The 21097-nt window shown below is 55.3% G+C and overlaps 1 protein-coding gene and 1 non-coding gene across 2 annotated transcripts; one reads left to right on the top strand and one right to left on the bottom strand.

Moving 5' to 3' along the window:
* Positions 1–3611: 3611 nt before the first annotated feature.
* On the bottom strand, positions 3612–3764 carry LOC135580019 (5.8S ribosomal RNA). The gene has a single exon (XR_010474033.1). It is a non-coding gene; the product is annotated as a 5.8S ribosomal RNA (ribosomal RNA).
* Positions 3765–13304: 9540 nt separating this feature from the next.
* LOC135579936 (ubiquitin carboxyl-terminal hydrolase 36-like) lies at positions 13305–17788 on the top strand. Its single transcript, XM_065069990.1, has 11 exons — positions 13305–13558; positions 13632–13849; positions 14133–14243; positions 14538–14640; positions 14972–15039; positions 15410–15480; positions 15664–15746; positions 16072–16183; positions 16472–16612; positions 16884–16984; positions 17287–17788. The coding sequence occupies exons 1-11, from the start codon at positions 13305–13307 to the stop codon at positions 17786–17788; spliced, it is 1764 nt and encodes a 587-aa protein (XP_064926062.1).
* The last annotated feature ends 3309 nt before the right edge of the window (positions 17789–21097 follow it).

Here is a 21097-nt window from a genome sequence, read left to right as displayed (position 1 = left end):
GTTTTTACTACTCACACGTCACTGGGTGAGCCCAATTTTGATTTCATATCATCTAGCTTAAGGAAATGCATACTGAATAATGACCTAGAATTATAAGGTGCTGTGACTTTTTTCAGATATTCTCTACTTCATGTTACTGAGAAAGCTGTGTGCTGTAAAGTTCTGCTCACATTTACCCAAATGGCTACAGATTACATGGAATATCTGTGAGAGCAGGTGTGGTTTGCACTTTGCTGGGAAGAATGGAATTGATCGGGGAGAAAATAATGACTCCAAGGCCAACACGAAGACATTGTGGACACAGGGCCTGTTCTGCACTTTGCTGGGAAGAAGAGGATTCATTCAGACAAAACAGCACCTTCTATATATTATAAACAGTATCTACAGTTAAACAGAACAAATACCTGTCTGAGACCCATGGAAAAAATCCAGCGAGAAGCAAGAAGAGCCCAGACTCAGCTATTGCTATTGGGCTGAATCACAGTGTGAATGGTCTGTAAAGATGCAGAACCCCAGGGCTTTCTGTGCTTGGCTGGGACCCCTGGGCAGGCACCGGCTCGAGCCAGCCCTGCTGCTGTGCTGCTGCATTAAATTAATCACTTCTACGCACTCCCATGCCTGTTTGCTTCATGAGCCCTGCGATGCAGATTGTGGACGGATCTGACCCCAGCCCTGGAGGGAAGGGGAGTGGGGTCCGGCGTGGCGTTTCCTCCTGCGCTAAGTAATGGGGTGAACCTGACCCCGAACATTGTTCAGTTGCTTTTCTGCAAGCGATTAAACATAGTTCTGTGGGAGGCAGAGCCCTCGGTCGCTCAGCGGCAACACTATCTCTCAAAAGGAAAGAAAGGTGGTAAAGCGCTTTCAAAAGCTGCCTCTTCCCCCTTGTCCTTTTCCCACCCCGATTTGGGGCTGATTCCCCCAAATGGAAACTTTCTGCTGCTGGGCTGCGCACACAGAATGGGAGCCACCGCCATGGCACAAACATACCCCAAACACCCTGAATCTGGGTCTGCAGCGATGGGTGCGGAGAATAAATAAATTAATAAAAATAACAAATTTGGGGGGAGGAAAAAAACCCCCACCCAAGCACCTCCCGCCGGGTGCGGCTGCCGCCGCCTGCTGGCAGAACTGCAGTACTGCACCAGGGAGATGTCACCGTGTTAAAACGTGCTCGGTGCTGCCGCCAGGTGACGAAATCCCGGTACTGCAGCTCAAAACGGCGCCGTGCTCTGCGCTGCCCTCTGGTGACCACAGTGCGGTACTGCAGGTAGCAACCGGCGCATGCGCAGTGCCGCTCTGTGAGCACGCTGGGTGCTGCCAGGGAGGGGATGTGCAAATAGGAAGGGCATCCATTTATACTTATATACAGTTTTATATATTTTTATGTATGTTTTTCTGTATGGTGTGTCTTTATATATATATTTGTATATACACATGTATATATGTTTATGTATACTTTTAATCTATATTATATATACCTTTAGATATATATATGCGCATTTATATATGCAAATAAAGCATCTGAGGGCTCGAACGGGCCGCCGGGAAAGAAGAAATAGATGTAGAAACAGAAAAAGAAAACAAATATAGAAATGGAAACATAAGTTAAACAGATCGCCTCGGGGTTCGGGCGGGGCGGCGAGTGGGCAGAGAGAGCGCGAATAAGGATGCAGAGCGGGCCAATCAGATCGCGCAATAAAGCTTGGGGGTGGAGTGCCGGGGAAACGGGGAGGGGCGATGATAGGCGGAGAGAATGGAAATTGAGGTGCGTAGCCAGCCAATCAAATTGCCAAGAGGGAACAGGAGGGGCGGGCCGCATGGGCTGGAGGTTTTCACTCCGGTCCGCCCCCTCGGGGGCTCGTGGGGGCGGGGAGCAGGGAGGAGCAGCCAATAGGACAGCGAGGTGTGGTGGGAAGCAGCCAATCAGAGCACGCTGGTTCTCTTCAGTGTCAATAGTTGCGTCCCTGGCAGCGTGTCCGTGGTGTCTCGGGGGTCCCGGGGATTAACGTGGGGGGCGAGGGACGGAAGGCAGCGGAGCGCTCCCTGCGGCCGGCTCAGGGCAGCCCCTGGGGAGGTCCCTGGAGCCGGCAGAGGGGCAGGAGGCGACAGCCGGCTGGGGGCAGCTCCCCATGAGCTCCCCTTGAGCCTCCTCCTCCGGCACCGCTCGCCTTGTGCATCTGGCCCCAGCTCTGGCAGCTCCTACGAACCCATCCTGTGTTCCTGGGCCGCTCCCAAGCCCCGTCATGAAGGTGGCAAGCTGGCCCCGGGTGCGTCTCTGGTGGCCCCTGCGGAAGGAGCAGGCTCAGCCAGGTGTGAGCTACGGTGCTAACAGTCGCTGCTGCTTCTCTCCCTTTCCCAGAGGCCGCACTGAGGACGTGGCCATTCGCTCCCACCCTGGGGATGCTGTTGGCTGCACCCGCCTTGGGCTGGCGAGGCTCGTCTCCGCTGGCCTCGCTCTCCTCGCAGCATGGCGGGAAAAGGGACAGGGAAGCACGGACTGTCCGTGGACAGGGGCTGCTGTGGATGAAGCTGGAGAGAGGCAAAGACAAAGAAATCTGGGACCGTTGGTCTGACATCTGCTTCCTGTGGCGTGCAAGAGAGAGAGCCCCTCTCTCTGGGTGGGGAACGCTCCCTCTGTGTAGTCTGCAGCGGGCCAGGCTACAACGTGCATGGCAGAGTCCGTGCGTGTAACCTGGAGCAGGACGGCTGCGTGGTGAGCGAGCCAGCGAGGATCCGTGTCCCCAAAGCCTCATCTTGTAGGAGCTCTGACACCCCAATGTGTTCTCTGAGGTGGAGGACAGCCGAGCACCTGGAGTTTAAGAAAAAGGAGGGAGGAGAGGAGGAGACAGGAGCATCTGAGCTGTTAGAAGCCTCCTGGCAGCAGCGAGAGCAAGAGCTGCCATGAGTCCCTGGCCCTCGGGGCCTCGTCCCCGTTGCGTGTTGTGGTGCCTCCCTGCCCCTCCATCTCCTTTTTCCCCATGCTTTCTCTGACCCGTTCTTTTCCCTGCTGTCCTTTTCCTATCTGTGTCTGTACATGCTGCTCTGTCTTCCCGCCCTGCTGTCTCTTTTTCCTTCCTCCTTTCATTCGTCTTCTCTCTCTATGCCTTTGTCATGCTGTGCCAGTGGCTTTTATCATTCTGTATGGCAGGGTTCCCATCCTCGTTCCTGTTCTGAGCCTTCGTGCTGCTCCCCCCCGGCCCTTTTCTTTTTTCTTTTTGTCCTCCATCTCTCTGCAGGGCTCCTAATGCCTCTGTCTATTCCTCCGACCCCCCGTGCTTCTTGCAGTCTGTCTCTCTCTGTCATTTTTTCCCTCATTTCTTGCTCTCTTGCCTCTCATTGATAAGAGGAACAAAGATCTTTTAGAATCTTTAGGATGTCCTTGGCTTGCAAGCTGGGAAAGTGGAATGTTCCACTAGATGGAGAAAGAGCTACATGACTTTTGCTGAGTAGCAGCACAAAATGACAATGTGCATGCTCAAGAAATCAGGTCAAGAAGCCAACACTGGGGGTGGGCACCAGCTGTGAAGACCAAAGAGGATAACTAGACACCCCTGACGAAGACTCTGGAATATCAGAAGGCAAGGGGGGCTGCGGCCCGGATGGTGATTGAGTGATGCTCAGTCAGGCATAGCCCTGGGAGGAACCCGGAGCCGCAAGCGTGTTTGAAGTGTCGATGATCAATGTGTCCTGCAATTCACATCAATTCTCGCAGCTAGCCGTGTTCTTCATCAACGCATGAGCCGTGTGATCCACCGCTAAGAGCTGTCTGGCTTTTGGTGCCGCCCCGCATGCGCGGGGGTGCCAGGACCATTCGCTAAGTGGCCCCTCTCTCTGAGGACAGCCCACACCGCAGTGCGATGGCGTAAGGCCTCACCTCAGCTGCCTGTACCAGCACACACGGGCAGGGTGGGGAAAAAAGAAAAGAGCAGAAGACCCTGAATGGCAAGGGCAGGAAGCCCTCTCCACCAGGGAAATGCACTTCAGAGGTGGCCCAGGTGCCTGGGCTTGGTCCAGCCTCTGCGCAGAAGCAATGGCGTGACCGGCCGCGCCACCTGCCAGACCTCAACTTGGCGATGGACATTGCTGAAGGGAGCAGCAGCAGCGGGGCTGCCAGCAGGGCCGCACGTGCGCCTCTGTACCAGCTGCGCCACGCGATGGCTACCGGCTCCACGTGCCTCCGCTGATGGCACCTCTGCAGCTCAACTGCCCACATGTCGCAGGTGGCCACCACTGGGTACCCGAGCCAGCCACTAACCGCCCGCAGCTCGCTGGATGGCGCCCACCACTGTGCCAGAGCAGCCCACTCTGCTGGAACCCCTGCCACCACTTCTCACCTGTGCACCGATCTGGCTATAAGGACACCATGTCTGAGGCCTTACAGAATTCCCGGTACACATCATGTCTGTCTTTCCCGTGCCCATTTTGGCTCAGCAATCCCTTTATTGTCCTTCGACTGCCTGGAAAATGGCTACAAGAGGACGCATCCCATCCCCTTCCCAGGGACAGAAATAGGCTGACCACCCTGTGATTCTCCCAATTCTCCTTCCTGCCCTTCTTGAAGATGGGTTTGACATCTGCCTTTTCCGAGGACCCCAGAACCTCTTTGATTTGCTCTGACACTTTACAGAGCACAATCCAGAATCACAGGCAAGAGTGACAGAGCAGACAGGAGCACTTGCAACGAGCCTGTCCAAGGCAGCTGAGATGAATTTCACTGGGTTAGTAGGGTTTGTTCCTGGAGTCACACACAGCAATGTCCCTGTTTCCCAGGACCCCAGCCCAAAGCATTTTAATAAGGAATCAGGAGGTCAAGGAGGCCTAGCTGAAACTATTTGAATACAGACTACTTCAGCATCAATAAAGTGTCCATCATCAGAAAAAGCTTGGAATCTCTCGTGATCATATGTGTCTTGTTTTTCTCTTAGTTTATAATATTTCAAATAATAATAATAATAATAATAATCAAGTAATATTATTCTTAGTGCCCTGCATATGTTTTCTGACCTAAAGTCCTCACGTACATATCATGCTTTCAGTGTAGGTGATCACACTAAAGTAACAAAGAGAATGTTATTTGTCTCTGGTCCCATCTTTTACATCACCTCTGAAGCTGGAGGTGAAGCCCCAGCATACATGAGGTGTGAAGGAGCCAAGACCCCAGCTGCCACATGGCAGAGCAGGCTCATTTAAATTTCCTCTGGTAACACACATCTCACACATTCCTGCTTCACCAGCCCTCAGGGACAAGAACCTAGTCTGTTCATTCCCTACATGGTCTATTCAGTGATGGACCACAGCATGGCCTGTGAACACCCTCAGAAGCCTGGAGGTTTGCTGCTTTTACTTCTCTAGAGGCTTGTTCAGTCTTTAAGGATCTGCTGTTCAGGAACTTGGCACCAGAGGGCTCATTAAACTGAAAAAACACTCCAAGGAGCCAAGTAGGGGCATAATTCTCCCTTAGTCTTCAAATCTTACTTGGTTAATTAGAGAGATTTCAGGAGAGTAGTCAAAATGAATAGATGTAAAGCAAAGAGGCCAAGTGAATCAAGAACTTGATTTTGAATAGCCAGTTCTGCATTAATCCCAATCTATCTGGGTTACAGGAATGTCCTCAAGCTGAGCCTGCACCATCTCGACTCATGTGCATGGACTGGCACATCCACCCCAGCAGGGAGCATGCCCCATCTCCTAGGCTGAGCCATGCAGTCAAGATGCAAACCTCTGCAGTGCCCACTGGTTACAGACCTCCAGGCAGAGTGTGACTCGTTCTGCATGAACCTCCAAGCCTGTACCAGCTCGTTTTGTTTCCGCTACGCACCCCTGCAACTATCAAGACAAAGGGAGCTTTGGCTTTGGCATCATCCCGACGTTCTGGGGCGAGGTTTCTAAATTCCTCTTTCGCAGCATCACCCTTGTTGGCCCACCTGGCAGTTCTGCTAAGGAGTTGCCTCAAGATCCTCCACACTGTTGTCACCCTGTTGTTTTGCCTGGCCAGTGAGTCCCAGGGCACTTATAGGCCCCCACAGGCGCCTGTTCATTAACCTGGAGACTTCTTTGAGTTGCTAACAGAAGACTTTTTCCGCCTACTCTCCCTGATTAAGTAGTTTATAACTGCCGGGACAGTGTCACCCTTACTGCCTTCTCCTCTCATCCACACTCACACAAGCTAACTCAACCTGTTGCCCATCTCATGGAGAAGCTCCATAAATTTGAGCTGCTCCTTCACACATCCCCCTGTCCTCATCCTCCCTGCCACTCCCTCCAGCAGAGCCTGTATCCTTCCACTGTAGCACCACAGCTCAGCAAGCTGTCCCGTCACAGCTCATTTAATCCAAAACATCACAGTGCTGTGACAAGACATGGGGCTCCTCCTGGAAGTGCACAGTGGGCTGCAGCAACTCAGCTGTGGCACCAGGGGGGAGTGCATACTCCTTGCAAGGAAACCTGAGCAGTGATCTCGACCCGAAGACCTTTGTGCAGCAGTTAGCGCTGCGCTGGCCTGGGCTGCGCGTACAGCCTTCACAACTGTGCTGAGCTGGGCTGCATGGCTCCCTTGGCCACAGGACAAGCTCAGCAACTTGTTGTCACACAAGACCCTGCAGGCAGCTCCCACTTTGTACTGGCCATTACTCCTCCTGTGTGGCCTTACCTGTATGTAACAGCGCAGTAAGAATTTCTCACGAAAGCATCATTTCTGTTTGACTGTAGAGATGATAGATAGAGTTATTTCCTTGTAAGAAAATCCTGCAATAGCCAGAATGACCAAAACAGGAGACTGTCTTCTGTGGATGAGGTCTGCATAGTTTGCTTCACTCAGATCAAAAGCCTGTTCAATGTTACACCTCCTGGGGTTCCCACCAACTAAAAGGACATAAGATTGGGAACTGCTGGAGAGGGTCCAGCGTAGGGCAACCAAGATGATTAAGGGAGTGGAGCACCTCCCTTATGAAGAAAGGCTGAGGGAGCTGGGGCTCTTTAGTTTGGAGAAGAGGAGACTAAGGGGGGACCTCATTAATGTTTATAAATATATAAAGGGTGAGTGCCATGAGGATGGAGCCAGGCTCTTCTCGGTGACAAACAATGATAGGACAAGGGGTAATGGGATCAAGCTGGGACACAAGAGGTTCCGCTTAAATTTGGGAAAAAACTTCTTCTCAGTGAGGGTGACAGAGCCTGGAACAGGCTGCCCAGGGAGGTTGTGGAGTCTCCTTCTCTGCAGACATTCAAAACCCACCTGGACATGTTCCTGTGTGACCTCACCTAGGCGTTCCTGCTCCAGCAGGGGGATTGGACTGGATGATCTTCTGAGGTCCCTTCCAATCCCAAACATACTGTGATACTGTGATACTGTGATACTGTGATTGCTTCTGTGATACTCCCCTTATAGGTCTGGTGTGGTCCATGCCAGCCCTGGTGTCTCATGTAGCTCTGTGACGCTCAATTTGAACATGAAATTGAGTATCTGCCATGAATTCAGTGAGGCAATGTGGAGATGGACATGGGACAATTGCCAATGTAGTCACTGGAGAGCTGGTAAATTGAGCTGATCGACAAGAAGAGAGACGGAGCTGTCCCTGTGGTACAGGACTGCAATTGTTCCTCTGAATACCTCTATAAATTGCTGTGAACAAAGTGAGTAGGAAAAGGTTCTTTTGGCCTTTGTTTGGACATCAGCTGTCATTTCCCTTGGACAAAGGAATTTCACACTAGGCTCGTGTATCATCCCCAAGCTGTTGCTCTGCCTTTATGAATGTCTCCATTAGGACTCGCAGTTACCTGCATGTACCTTGCACCACCACTGGCAACTCAAATGTCACCAGGTATTTGCCTCAGACTGTCTCACTCCTGCCTTACATCTCCATTAATTATCATTGGAGTTGAGAAAAAAGGCTGACACACTGGTGTCTATTTTGTGCGTCTGTTTTGTGCACACCTGAACAGACACAAGAGGAATCCCACATCCTGTGGGTTTGTGGCAGGTACAGGATGGAGCTGAGTCTTCTCCAAAAGATACAAATGGCAACCCAACGTGAGATGCCTCCATTGACTCAGCTGAATCCCTTCCCTCAGCAGTGGTAAAGGAATGTCACTGTCTGAGTGTCTTGTCTAATATAAGACCAAAAAAAGTGATGTTTATATGTAACATTGCCTGTGAGAGGGGGAATTACACTTCTAAATATGTGTCTCTCTCCAGCTGAGAGAAGGAACATCAGTGATGATAACTTCAGCCTGTTTCAAAGGAGGCTCCCCTGGAGCCCCATGGACACCTGGAGGGAGCCCAGAGGGGACAGAGAAAGTGCCCCCTTGTGCTGCTCCTGCGCTGCTGAGCTGGGCTGGGCTCCTGGCACAGAGGGAGCTCATGGCAGCGGCAGCGCTGCAGAGAGACAGCTCTGCCCAGGAGCAGCTCCTCTGCACACGCAGCAGGGATGAGGGCTCTGCCTGCAGCACCGAGGGCAGAGGAGCCAGAGACAGAGAGGGTAGAGGCAGGTGGGAGTGGGAGGATAGGCAAGAGACCACTTGGAGAGTCATTTTCACAGCCCCTAGCATGGTAAGTCTCTGTGTGCAGGGCAATGCAGCTGCACTTCCTGGAAAGGTCTCCTAAAGCTGGCACATCCCACAGCCTATGGGATCTGCCAGGAGGACTCTTGAAGGTTCTCCAGTGTAAAGGGATGTGCTTTGGAGCACGGCTCCTCTGCCACACCTTCAGAGGGACAGGGCATGTTGATGTCCTTCACCCAGGGATGGCTGCAGAGTATGTAGCCGGGTAAGCACCCAGGGCTGCCCAGGGCCGTCCTTCGAACAGGGTCCCCGTACCTCATGGTCTGTGTGCCGGGACAGGGACTCTGCCGCCTGCCAGGGTCAGCGCTCAGCCTGCCCGGGGAGATCCCCACGGTGCTGTGGGGAGAAGCTGTGGGTGGAAGAAGCAGTTCCTGGCAGGAGAGGTTCCCTCTGTTGTCAAGAGGATACTGTGTGGGTCAGAGCTGCTCAGAGCTCCAGATCATTCCAGGACACCCCCAATGGGACTTTTCAAGGGAAAAGTAAAGTCAGGGATTACTGTGAATCTAAGGAGCTTTCCTGAGTCCAAGTTTTCAATTGGCTTCTCTTTTGGAATTTGAGAGGAGAAATGGAAAAGGATCTCTCATGCTTAAACAAGCCACTGAGACCTCCGAGCGGTAACACTGAGTGGTCAGTAGGTCTTCCAGGAACCTCCTAAAGTACCTTCAGCCACTCCTCTGCCTATGGGCAGCACCAGCACCACCTTTCCTAGACCCATCAGGATTGTTCTGACCTGTCCTTCTCCACCCGCAAACAGGAAGATGTGCCCAGGCAGTGCCCTGCAAACAGGCAGGTCTCTGTAGGGTCAGGGTGAGTGCACAGAGGGTGGGATGGAGTCGGGGAGCACTGAGAGGGAAAAGACATGGGACAGGGAACCCCCTGCTGGGAGGAAAACCTCAAGGCAGCAGGAACATGATCTGTAAAGGAGAAGAAACTAAAACCAGAAAAGCTGTGACACTGTCTGAGTGCCCGGCTGCCTCTGCCCTGACCTCTCTCACACCCACCCTCACCGCATTTTCCTTCTTGCTCCACTGCTCTGTGTTCTGTTGCTGTGATCCTGTTCTTGCTGTCAGGCTCCCTGGGGATGGGAGTTTCAGCTGCAGTCACAGCCTGATCTTGTGGGTCCTTTCCTGCAGGTGTGTCCATGGGAACACGTGTCCCAGCTTTGCTCCAACCTGTGGGGTGTGGGCAATGCAGTCTGTGGGGCTGGAGAATGAGCTGAGTGTCCCCATATCATATGCGATCATTAGGACGCTGGCTCTCACCCTGAGGTGTCCTTGCAAGCTTTGAGCTTCCCTCCAGAATGCAAACCTGTTCAATAGCACCTTTGTGTTATCTGAAAACCCCATGGGGAAGTGCAGAGATGCTACAACAGAGAAAATGCTGTTGAGTTTGTGAAATGAGTCGTGTGTGTCCTGGGCTGAACGTGGGGTGCTGACACCTTAGCAAAGCGTGAGACATGTAGTGGTTTGAAGTGGATCCCTCTGCTCTCAGCAGTGCCCGGTGGCTTTTCAGGGTAACATGGGAGTGTGATCAGCCTCCATCTCAGAAAGGTGCCAGCCCAGGGCAGCTGGAGCAAGACAGGGGGACAGACCAGCTCCCATCACTCTGCACTGACCCACAGGCATCCTCTGGTCTTGCAGGACTCGCTCTGTTCTCCCACCAGCATTCCTGGGTTTGCACTTGTCTCCATGTCCTCGTGCCATGTCCAGCTCCAGCCCTGGGGCTGTGGGTGGGGCTGAGACCCGTCTGTGCCCCCAGCAGCTGCTGAGCCCTTCAGAGGGGCTGGGGCTGTGGGCTGAGTGCCCAGAGCTCTGCAGCCCCTGCGCCGGGCACGGCCGTGGGCCAGCCCAGCCTGGGCTGCTCTGCTGGGCTGGGCTGGAGAGAAAGCCGGGGCTGTGGGGAGAGCTGGGCAGGGGCTGGGCTGAGCTGGAAAGTGCTGGCAGAGGACACCCCGGTGCTGGCTGAGCTGTGTGACCATGCAGGGGGAGGACTCACTCAGCGGGGTGAGCTGCAGAGCCAGGACACGCAGGGGCAGGAGAGAGGAGGCCGCTCTGTGCCCTCGGTGCAGGGACAGGCTGGGAAGGTGCCCAGGACATTGGTCTCTCCCGTCGCCATTTCCAGCACTGCGCCACAGTTGCTGGGTCAGGTTTGCTCTCTGTCCACCTCCTTCCTCAGGCGCTGGTGCTCCCTGGCGCTGCTGCCATTCCGGGACTGTTTTCCCCTCTACCCACACACAGGAACTGTCCCTGCAGCTCCAAAAAGGCCTTTGAGAAAGGATCTCAGGGAAAAAAATAGTCTCTGAAAGTCCTTTATTTCATGTAAAGACCCAGAGAGCAGGGCTCCTCGTTTACCCAGCAACTAGGTATGAAAAGAAAAACAGACAGTGAATCAATAAAGGATGAAGACATTAACACAATTTTAAAATCCCAGCATCACAACAAAATAAAGAGGACAGGTTGAGCCTGCAGTGAGTTACATTAAGACTGCCATGCAGCAGATAAGGGGCAGTTATTGCTTCAGAAAAACATCCAGTCATCAGTTTCCACATGGCGTCTTTGAGATAGGGGGAAATATGGAATTGGTGAAGCTGTGGGGGATAACTGTGTTGTGTTGCTTCAGAAAATATTTGACATGCATATAATAATAATAATAATAATAGCAACAACAGCAACAACAGCAACAACAACAATAAAAATGAAACAAGCAGGCAAACAAATAAACCCAACCACAACAAAACAAAACAAGTGAAGGTGAATAACCATGAAAGAAAGAGGAAGACTGCCCCGTCCATGGAGCTCTGCAGAAGGAGCGTGGAGCCGTACATCGTATGAGGTGATATAGTTGGCATCAGCACGTAGAGAAGACTTTTGTAGGGAAGACTTTGAAGGGAGCGGCCTGACTCCATGCAGCTGAAAACCTGAGAGCTGGCAGTGTGCTGAAGGGATGGGGAGAAGTGTCCTGGGCTGAACAGAAACCTGTGGATGACACAAGGTTGGAGAGATGTGCTTTGCAGAGACTGGCAGGAGTCCTTCCCAGGGATGAGCGGGACGAGCTTTGGACACACGGAAAAATAAAGCGGCTCTCAAGCATGGTTTGGAATTAGTGCCACTGTCACTAATAGCAGAAAGAGGACCATGCCGTAAGGGAACTCCTTGTTCTTCAGGAGAAAAACTGAAGCTTTTTCACGTCCTTACTTGTCAAAGCAGGTGTAATTCTTCAGTAGTTAGCCTCTGGCGTGAGGTTCTTAAAGCGGCAGTTTTGCTCTCAGGGCTATTCTCTTGTTTAAGTTATATTTAAATGATATTTAAAGATTACACCTCTTAGACAGAATTGCCTTTTTATGATGCCTGATCAATATATTTTCTCCCTGGTTTTGGTAGGAGGCTGAGGGGTAGAATATGGTGGTAGTTTCTCTTTTAGCCAAAGGAGGCCAAGGTACAGATACCAGGTTTCTGAAAAGGCACAAAGGAAGGCAAAATGAGAACATGGTGCTGTGACTGGTACCCGCTGCTCCTGAGCCCTGGAGGGCCCTGACAGAATCTCTGAAGGCCGAACTGTGCAGCAGGGATCCCGGCAGCTCTGATCTCCTACCCTGCATTCCAGCACGGAAAATGAAAGTCACCTCGTTTTGATTCTCTTCACAGCCTAAAGCACCACAGGGTAATGACACTGGCCAGGAAACATCAAGGTGAATCAAGGTGGGACTGGAGACCTCCTAAGCACAGGACAATGTCACCCTGACTAGTCCCATGGGCCTCTGCTGCAGAGACCCTCAGCTACACCTGTTTCCGAGAGTCCCCGGGTGTCCTGCTGCAGGGCAGCACCACCCGCCTGCTCAGTTTTTCCTAATGCTCCGTTCAAAGCTCCCTGGAGGGTGTTGGTGGCTGCTGCCTCTGTCCCACCAGCCGCCACTGCAGAAGGGTTTGCCTCCCCCATCATCTCCCCAAGCAGGAGTCGCTGCTTTTCCAGTGCCCTGTGTCCCCTTCAGCAGACTGAAGAGGCCCAATTGACTGAGCTGCTCCACAAAGCTCATGTGCCCCAGACCCCACCATGACAGATGTTCCTCTGGACCTTCACCCGTGTCGTAGTTTAACCCGAGCTGGCAACACAACCGCGGCAGCTGATCACTCACCCCCTACCCCTTCCCTCCCAATAGGGGAAAGAATCGAAAGTGAAGGGAGAAATTTGGACTGAGAGAAACACAGTTTAATAAAATGACAAAATGCTAAGAGACTTCTAGTAAATATACATAAACCCATCATAACTCCCACGCCCTTCTCCTCAGGACTGCTCAGCCGGTCACATCCCAGCCTGTCCCGGGACACCAGGTTTGCTCCGCCCCCAGCGCACACCTTGCGCCTTGGCCTTGTAAGACTTGCAGAGGCTTTTGTTGGCCAAATCCACCACGGTGTCCAGGTTCCCCTGCACTGAAACCACAGTGTGTGACCATTTAATGATCCTGGGGCGTGGCCGGAGCGCGATGACGTCACAAACAAGCCCCGCCCCCGTCAGGCTCCGCCCCTGGCGTTGCCGGGACGCGCAGGCGCAGCTCAGTCCTGTTCTGGACGCGGAGCGGAGCGGACGGCGAAGGCGAAGGGAGGAGTCAGTGGGCCGAGCCGAGCGCGAGCGACCGCAGCGAAGGGCGGGACTTGAGGAGGAGGCGCGGGAAGCGTGTGTGGTGGTGGAGAGGGAGAGGCCGAGAGACCGGCGCGACCTCGAGGCGGTGGCACGTGCGGCGACACGCCATGGCGGGCACGGCGAAGCCGAGGGAGCTGCTGAAAGCGCGGCGGGACGCGGGCAAGGCCGGGGCGCTGGGCCGGCTGCTGAGCACCTCGGCCACGAAGGTGCTGCTGCACAAGATCGAGTTCCAGCCCGCCAGCCACGGCTTCTCCGGCCAGCCGGAGCTGCTGCGGGCCAAGTACCTGCTGCTCAACCCCCGCACCGAGCCCGCCGAGCACCCCCGCGGCGCTGAGGAGGGACAGCCGGGCAAGCAGGGTGGGTGCAGAGGGCCGGGGGGCTCTCCCTGCGCTGCGCAGCCCGCGGCTCACCCGCCTCTCTCTCCCCGCAGGCAGCGACCGGACCCCGGGGCGCCTCGGGGACGGCGTCCCTGCGCCCCAGAAGGGGCTGTTCCCTGCAGGGCGCCTCGCCATGCAGTGGCAGCGTGTCCAGCGCATCGGCGCCGGGCTGCTCAACCTGGGAAACACCTGTTTCCTCAACGCCACCCTGCAGTGCCTCACGTACACGCCACCGCTCGCCAACTACCTGCTGTCCAGGGAGCACAGCCGCACCTGTGAGTGGGGAGGGGAGCGCCCGCCTGTCCCGGGGCTGCGCTCAGCACCCTGCGCACGGCTCTGCCGGGGCTGTGCGGCTGCCGGGATGTGCCTTCTCTGCTCCCTCCTGCCCGTTTCTCCGTGGAGAGGACATTCCTGCATACGGGAGCATCCACTTTTCCTGGCCGTAGCAGTGTTCCCGAGCTCTGCATCCTGCGTCTGAGAGGCTCTGTCTGTGCTGGACACAGCCAGGACTAAGATGGGTTTGTCCTCAACGTTCTGTCTTCTCCTCTCCCACTCCAGGTCACCAAAGCGGCTTCTGCATGACATGCGTCATGCAGAACCACGTCACGCAGGCGTTCGCGAACAGCGGCAGCGTGATAAAGCCAGTGTCCTTTGTCCGGGACCTCAAGAGTAAGGATGGCTGCCCTCGCGTCCCCTCCTGTAGCCGTGCAGGAGGGCAGAGACTATTGCAGGAGCAGAACCTTTGAGATCAGGGCAGGTCTTGGCAGAGGTTCTTCCGAGACGACTCACTGAGCCTGCCAGGGCCTTCACGGGCCTTGTGGGGCTTCCCCCACGGCCCACATGAGTCTGACGTCTGGTTTGGGCCGAGGGAGCTCAAACCCCGCAGTCGCTGTCCCGAGGGAGGGCGGGAGGACCTGCCTCTGTTGCAGCGCGTGCTGCGGCTGATCCCTCCCTCTCCTGCAGAGATCGCCCCGCACATCCGCTTGGGCAGGCAAGAGGACGCACACGAGTTCCTCCGTTTCACCATCGATGCCATGCAGAAGGCCTGCCTGCCCGACTGCACCGAGTATGTGGGGCCTCTGGTGGTGACAACTGCCCTTGTCTGCTGGTCCCCTGTGCCCGTGGGAGGGGACTGTGGGGTGAACGTGTCCCCCGGGCTGGGCTCATGGAGGGAGGTGCTGACTCCAGGGTCTGGGGTGGATGGCCCAGCTCTCTGCCCCTCTGTGACACAGCCCTGGGCTGCTGTCTGCCTTCTCCTGACACCTCCACCCCAGCACAGCTGCGGTTCTGTCCCCAAATCCTGTGACTGGGCTGGGTTTGGATCCTGAGGACACAGCGCTGGCCCGTGGGGGTGGCTCTTGGGGCGGGCGCTGTGTGATCCCAGCTGCCGTCTCTAGGTTGGATCGCCAGACCCAAGCCACCACCCTGATCCACCAGATCTTTGGCGGTTCCCTGCGGTCCCGTGGTGAGTGCTGGCTGCCAGGGCCTGGGCCTGTGACTCTCAGGGCTGCTGTTTCCCCGAGAGCCTTGCAGTAACTTGGGAAAGTCACTAAGCATGTGCAAATTATGCAGAGCTGCAGCTGGTCAGTCTTTTGGTATCTGTGGGTCACGAAGCTGCTGACTGTGGTTCCCCAGCTCATTGCCACCAGCAAAGGAACCCACATTGCCAGCTGTCCCGCAACACTTGTTGTCCCAGCACGTACAGGCTGCGAATGCTGGTGCTGCCGTCCCAGAGCCCAAACGCGGAAAAGGGCAACACGGCAGCCGCCTGCGCTGTGCTGGGGGTGGTGGTGCCGTGTTGTGCCAGGGGGTGCTCACTGCTCGTTCTCTTGCAGTGAAGTGCTCGATGTGCAAAGCAGTCTCGGACACCTTTGACCCCTGTCTGGACCTGCCGGTGGAGATCACGGTACCGGGGCAGGGTCAGGTGGGGAGGAGCTCTGCTCTGCAGGGGATGTTCCTGCAGCTGCACCGCTGCTGCTCGAGGCTGTTTAACCTGCCAGTGTCAGGCACGGTGCAGGCAAGAGGGAATCAGCTTCTGTTGTTGCGCTGCCTCCTCTGCCTGGCCCTGACCTCTCCTCTGTCCTGGCAGCAAGCCGCAAACGTAGAGCAGGCACTGGAGCTGTTTGTGAAGCCAGACCTGCTGGGCGGAGAGAACGCCTACCTGTGTGACAAGTGAGTGTGCGGGGCTGGGGCGGGAAGGGGCCGCGGGTGTGCTGGTGGGAAGCAGGAGGGCAGCTGCAGTACAGGAGGGCTTCTCTACCTGCTCCACCGCTAAACCGTGAGGTGCGTGGCTGTGAAGCCTGCGGTGAAGCCTGTCACTCCTCATCTCCCCCGTCTTGAGACGGGGACCTGAGCCAGCAGACCTGGCCGTGAGCAGGTGCCCTGGAGCAGAACCCGCTCTCACCAGGGTCATTTCCGTGGGGTTTGTGGCTTGGCCAGGGCTGGCAAGCACCTGGGTGGTGGAACAGCATGAACAGCTCAATCTTTCCCTGTGCAGATGCAAGAAGAAAGTGTCGGCAACCAAACGCTTCACCATCCACCGAGCGCCCAGGGTTCTCACGCTTGCTCTGAAGCGTTTTGCCGACTTCACCGGAGGCAAGATCACAAAGGTGAGTGCTCAGCAATCCAGAGCGGGGCTGTGTCCTGTCCCGAGGCCCTGCTGACCCACGCAGGGTGGGAGGTGGTTCTGTGCACTGGCGAGCTCTACCGCAGTCCTGCAGCCCTTCCCCAGCTGTGCTGTGCTGTGGTGGGAGTTTGGCTCGTCCCGGCATCTTCCTCACCGTGGGCTCTGCCGGGGGAGAGTGGGTTCCCCCTCCCTCGCGAGACGGGACTCGTAGGACAGCTGAGCTGCTCTTGCCATCTGCTGCGCAGGCTCCTGTGACATCCTCTCTCTGCAGGATGTGGGCTACCCTGAGCTCCTGAACATCCGCCCGTACATGTCCCAGACCAGCGGGGATCCGGTCATGTACGGGCTCTACGCGGTGCTGGTGCACTCGGGGTACAGCAGCCACGCAGGACACTACTACTGCTACGTGAAGGTGAGCCCAGGGCGCTCTCTTGGCACCTCTCTGTGCTGGGGGTCGGCAGGAGGGTGCTCAGCAGAGGTGCGTGGTGTGGAGCACTGGGGGGTACGGGCTGTGCTCCATCACAGGAAGTGTGGAGTTCTGCTCTTGCAGAGACCCCTTACCTGCCCGGGGCCACCTGGGGGTTTTGGGGAGCGGAGCTCTGCCGACGGGCGCTGTTCCTGCTGCTCCTCAGGCCAGGAGCGTCCCTGGACACAGCCCAACCCCGTTCTCTCTCCCTCCGCAGGCCAGCGACGGGCAGTGGTACCAAATGAATGACAACGTGGTCCGCCCCAGTAACATCAAGGTGGTCCTTAACCAGCAGGCGTATGTGCTGTTCTACCTCAGGTGAGCGTGCCCTGTGTCCCCGGCCCCTCTGTCCCTGCTCAGCGTGTGGGACAGGGCTGGGGGCACATGCCTGGGTGTGGGAAGGAGCTTGGCCCAAGTAGCCCCAGTGCCCACGTGTATGTGCTGGCTCGGGGGAGGGTGACAGAGAGAGCTCCAGCCCCTTGTTGTGGTTTTCCTGCAGATCAAGAGCTCCTCACCTCCTCGGAGCTTCTGGCTCCTGGTTCTCGTGCGCAGCTATGATGAGTGTGTTGCAGTCACTCAGACACTGGCAGTTAACACGTGCCCTTCTCTGCCTTCCCCAGGATCCCCAGCCCCGGGAAGAGCTCAGAGGGTCCCGTTTCCAAAGCTGCCTCCAGCCTGCCTGGCCGTGTCAAGCTGCCTTCTGGGTCACCATCACCCAAGCTGGCCCTGAAAGCCAAACGCGCGGCTGCAGCATTTCCCGGTGATGCAGCCCAGAGGCCCAAGAAGCCGCGCTCCTCGCAGCCGCCACCCGCGCCCAGAGCGGCTCCAGGACTTTGTGGCCCCAGTCACACCAGTGGGGCCAAAGCGCAGGTTCCCCGGAAGCGCTGCTGGGAGCCCGGGCCCCTGCCCGCCTCCCCCAGGCTGCCGGAGCCCATCCCTGGCCAGGAGCCGTGGGGCAGCGGGGAGAACACCGGGACACCGGCAAGGGACCCTCGCAGCAGGGCTTCTCCGAGCCTGGTGCTGGCAAAGCTGAAAGCCTTCTTGTTGGCCAGGGCTGCTCCGCAGCCCAGCAGCACCATGTCACCACCACCGGCCAAGAAGCTGGCGCTTTCCGACACATAGGTGAGTCTGAGCTTCTGCCCAGAGACTTCAGTAGGTGCCTCGTGCCTCTGGAGCCGGGGCTTGTGTTGGGGAGTGCAGGAATGATGCTGGTACCTTGCTAAGCAGGAGGCGGGCGGGGAGAGCCCCTGAACCCCAGGGCTCTGCCCTCCCTCTGGGTCGGGGTGCGGGGCCAGGCCCCCGCTCTTGTTCCCATCCCTGCAGAGGCTGGAGAATTGGCTGCTGCCTCCTTGCTCAGGACGGCGGGGTGGCTGCGCCAGTCCCTGGAGCGGGGCGGCCTTGCCAGCCTTGTCAGGGCAGCGTGTCCCCGGGGACGATGGGAGCTGGTGACACCACAGCTGGAGGCTGCAGAGTCGCCTCCTCCCCAGGCAGTGGCTGCACCGGCTCTCTGGGCGCCGCTGTGCAGCCGGGGCTGGGGACGGCGCTGGGGGTTCTGTTCTTAAAGTTTCCTTCCTTTTTTCCTTTCTGCTTCTAAGGGAAAACACTTCTGATTCTTCTATTCCCCCACTTCCCTCTCGCTGTCTGTGTCTTTTCCCCTCCCCTTTCTCTGGGCTCCCCTTTTTGTTTTCTCCTCTTAGCTCACAGCAACCTCTTTTATTTAGACACCAAGTTGTTCTTTATGTCGAATAACTGCAGGGCGGCCCCCCAGGGAAGGAGAGCAGAGGGGACCACCGTGCACGTCCTCACCTGCTGCTGCCGGTTCCTGTGCCCGCCCCAGCCCCGCGCTGGGTCCCTGTGGGGCCGGGGCGCTGCCACCGGGACACCGGGCAAGAAACTGGAGCGTTCCCTCGGGAACCGGCTGGGCTGGCGGGACAGCGGGAGCGGCCAGAGGAGCCACAGGGAGGATCTGAGGCTGGAACAGCTCTGCTGGGAGGAACGGCTGAGAGAGAGTCCTCAGCACTCGGACAACTCCTGGGAGAGCTTTCCGTCAGATACTTCTTGGTGAAGATTTCAGACATGATTTCATAAAAGAGGGGTTTTTCTTTCCGAGTTGTTTTCTATCATTTTTCGGTTTATACAAGAAGTGATAGCAGCATTCTACAATGGGTATTGATCCGGGGGGTCTCCTGGAGACATCTGGACAGGCAGGAGAACAGTCCTGTGAGGCTGGACATTATATGGATTACTTTGCCCCTCACCCCTCCCCAATCCCACCTGTTCCCTCACTGGCCACCTGGGACTTGGCCTCACCAAGCTGGATCACAAGTGTGATGGGAGCGGCTGAGGGACCTGGGGGGTTCAGCTGGAGAACAGGAGCTGAGGGGAGACCTTCTGATATCTGAACTGCCTGAAAGGAGCTTGGAGCCAGGGGGGGTCGGGCTCTGCTCCCCAGGAACAAGCGCCAGGAGCAGAGGAAATGGCCTCAAGTTGCGCCAGGGGAGGTTGAGGTTGAATCTGGGGAACAATTTCTTCCCCAAAGGGCTGTGGGGCATTGGAACAGGCTGCCCAGGGCAGTGCTGGAGTCACCATCCCTGGAGGGTTGGACAGACCTGAGATGAGGGTCTCAGGACACGGGTCAGTGCCGGGGGTGGGGGACTCCATGATCTTAGAGGTGTTTTTCAACCAAATCTTTGCATTGTAATAGTGCCTAAAGGTCACAGCCAGGGTTTCTATTGTCTTGTCCTGGTATTTTTGCAAATGGGTAGAAGTCTGTCTCAAAGCATGTAATGAAAACAAAACAAAAGAGCATGGGTAGAGCGAACCATGTGAAGGAGGGAGGGCCAAGTATGAAGGTAAATCTCAGCAAGAGCAAGTATTTACACATCACTAGTGATACGCATAACTTGCAGGCTGTAAATCATTGAAACTTTTTTTGTTAGTAATGGAAACATTTCCTGTGTCCCACAGGATCCTTGTGTCACTGTTGCAAACTGCAGATGCATTTTTGGCATCAAAACAAAGGTGCATCTCAAAGCTGGGTGGGTCAGTTTGAAATTGTTACCGGGTGTATATTGGTAGCATATGAAAGAAAAAGCCTCACAGTGATTTTTTTCCATTGGGAGCTTCTGGCAGGTGTTGATCTGCAAGAAGCAGCCTTGGCAGAGGTGAGAAGATTCTAAAAGATGGAAATAAGGAGAGTCAGAGAGAGAGAAGATTCTGAGGGATCTTAAGAGTGAACATGAAATAACCAAACGCAAAAACAAGTCTTAATGCTTCATTTTGACTGAGCTGGAGGGTAGAAGTCTGGGCTTTGGAAAGCTCAGAGTTTGCACAGGGTGGAAGGCAAGAGTCATAACAGCAAAAAGGGAGAAGGGCTGGAGCTGACTTCTGCTGGGAAAAGCATTTTTGCCTCCCGTAGAAAAGCAGGTGGCTTCCAGAAACATGTTCAGTACCCATTTTCTCAATCTGGAGGTGTCCTGGTGGAGGAAGCCTTAGCACCGCACTGACACACGCAGGGCAGGCAAGGCAGAAGAAGATGCGCTGTCTGGGTTACCGGCTCAGGCCACTGAACAGCAGCACCGACTGTGATAGAGAAAGCAGCGACCGAGGGGAACTGGAAGGGGCCTTGGCTGCAGGTAACCGTGCCCTGGGCTGAGAGTGGCTGGCGCTGCGTCTAATGAACGTGACTGAGCATCCTCCTTGTCTGTGTGCTGATCTTATTCAATTGTGGTGTTTCACAAGGGAGAGAGAAAGAGAAAGGACATGAAAAGTAAATGTCGTGCTATCGGCATTTCAAAACTGCCTTTCTGTTGTTTTCAAACAGGCTCGGAATTTCTCCTTTCGGAATCTGTGTCTTTGGAGATGTTGGAAGAGACAAAGGAGAAGGACACCCAAGAGGAAGACACGCGAGGAAGATGTGGAGTCTCTGCACAGCCTTCAGGAGAGTCTGAGGAACCAACCAAGGAAGACGAGGAGACTCCACAGAGCATTCAAGAGGCAAGTCACTGGTGTACGGACCGTTCTGTGTGACTAGGGGACATTTTAGAGACGGAGGAGGTAAAAACAAACAGCTTATAAAGAACCCAAACCCCAGCCTCCCCAAACCAGGATTTTGTTGCAGTGTCCTCAAAAGAAATCCTTTCTAATTTAGCTATTGCTGTGCTTAAGGCTGTGGTAGTTAAAAGCCCTGAAATTTTAATTGTTCATGCGGTGTGTTCAAGCGGGTATTGGACTGGATGATCTTCTGAGGTCCCTTCCAATCCCAAACATACTGTGTAATACTGTGTGTGATGAACAAGCATTATGCGGTTGCAGGGGGACCAGTATATGTATTTCTAAAGTTAATTGTTACCTCATTGTCTACTGTTCTCTTGTTCTTTGCTCCTCCCTGCAAATCCAAACAGCGCTGAAAAGAAAGCTGTGGAGGAGAAG

This window comes from Columba livia, chromosome 7 (genome assembly GCF_036013475.1).
Source record: "Columba livia isolate bColLiv1 breed racing homer chromosome 7, bColLiv1.pat.W.v2, whole genome shotgun sequence".
NCBI classification, from domain to species: Eukaryota; Metazoa; Chordata; class Aves; order Columbiformes; family Columbidae; genus Columba; species Columba livia.
Note: the sequence above shows the minus strand (reverse complement) of the source record. Positions and strands in the feature narration are given on the sequence as shown.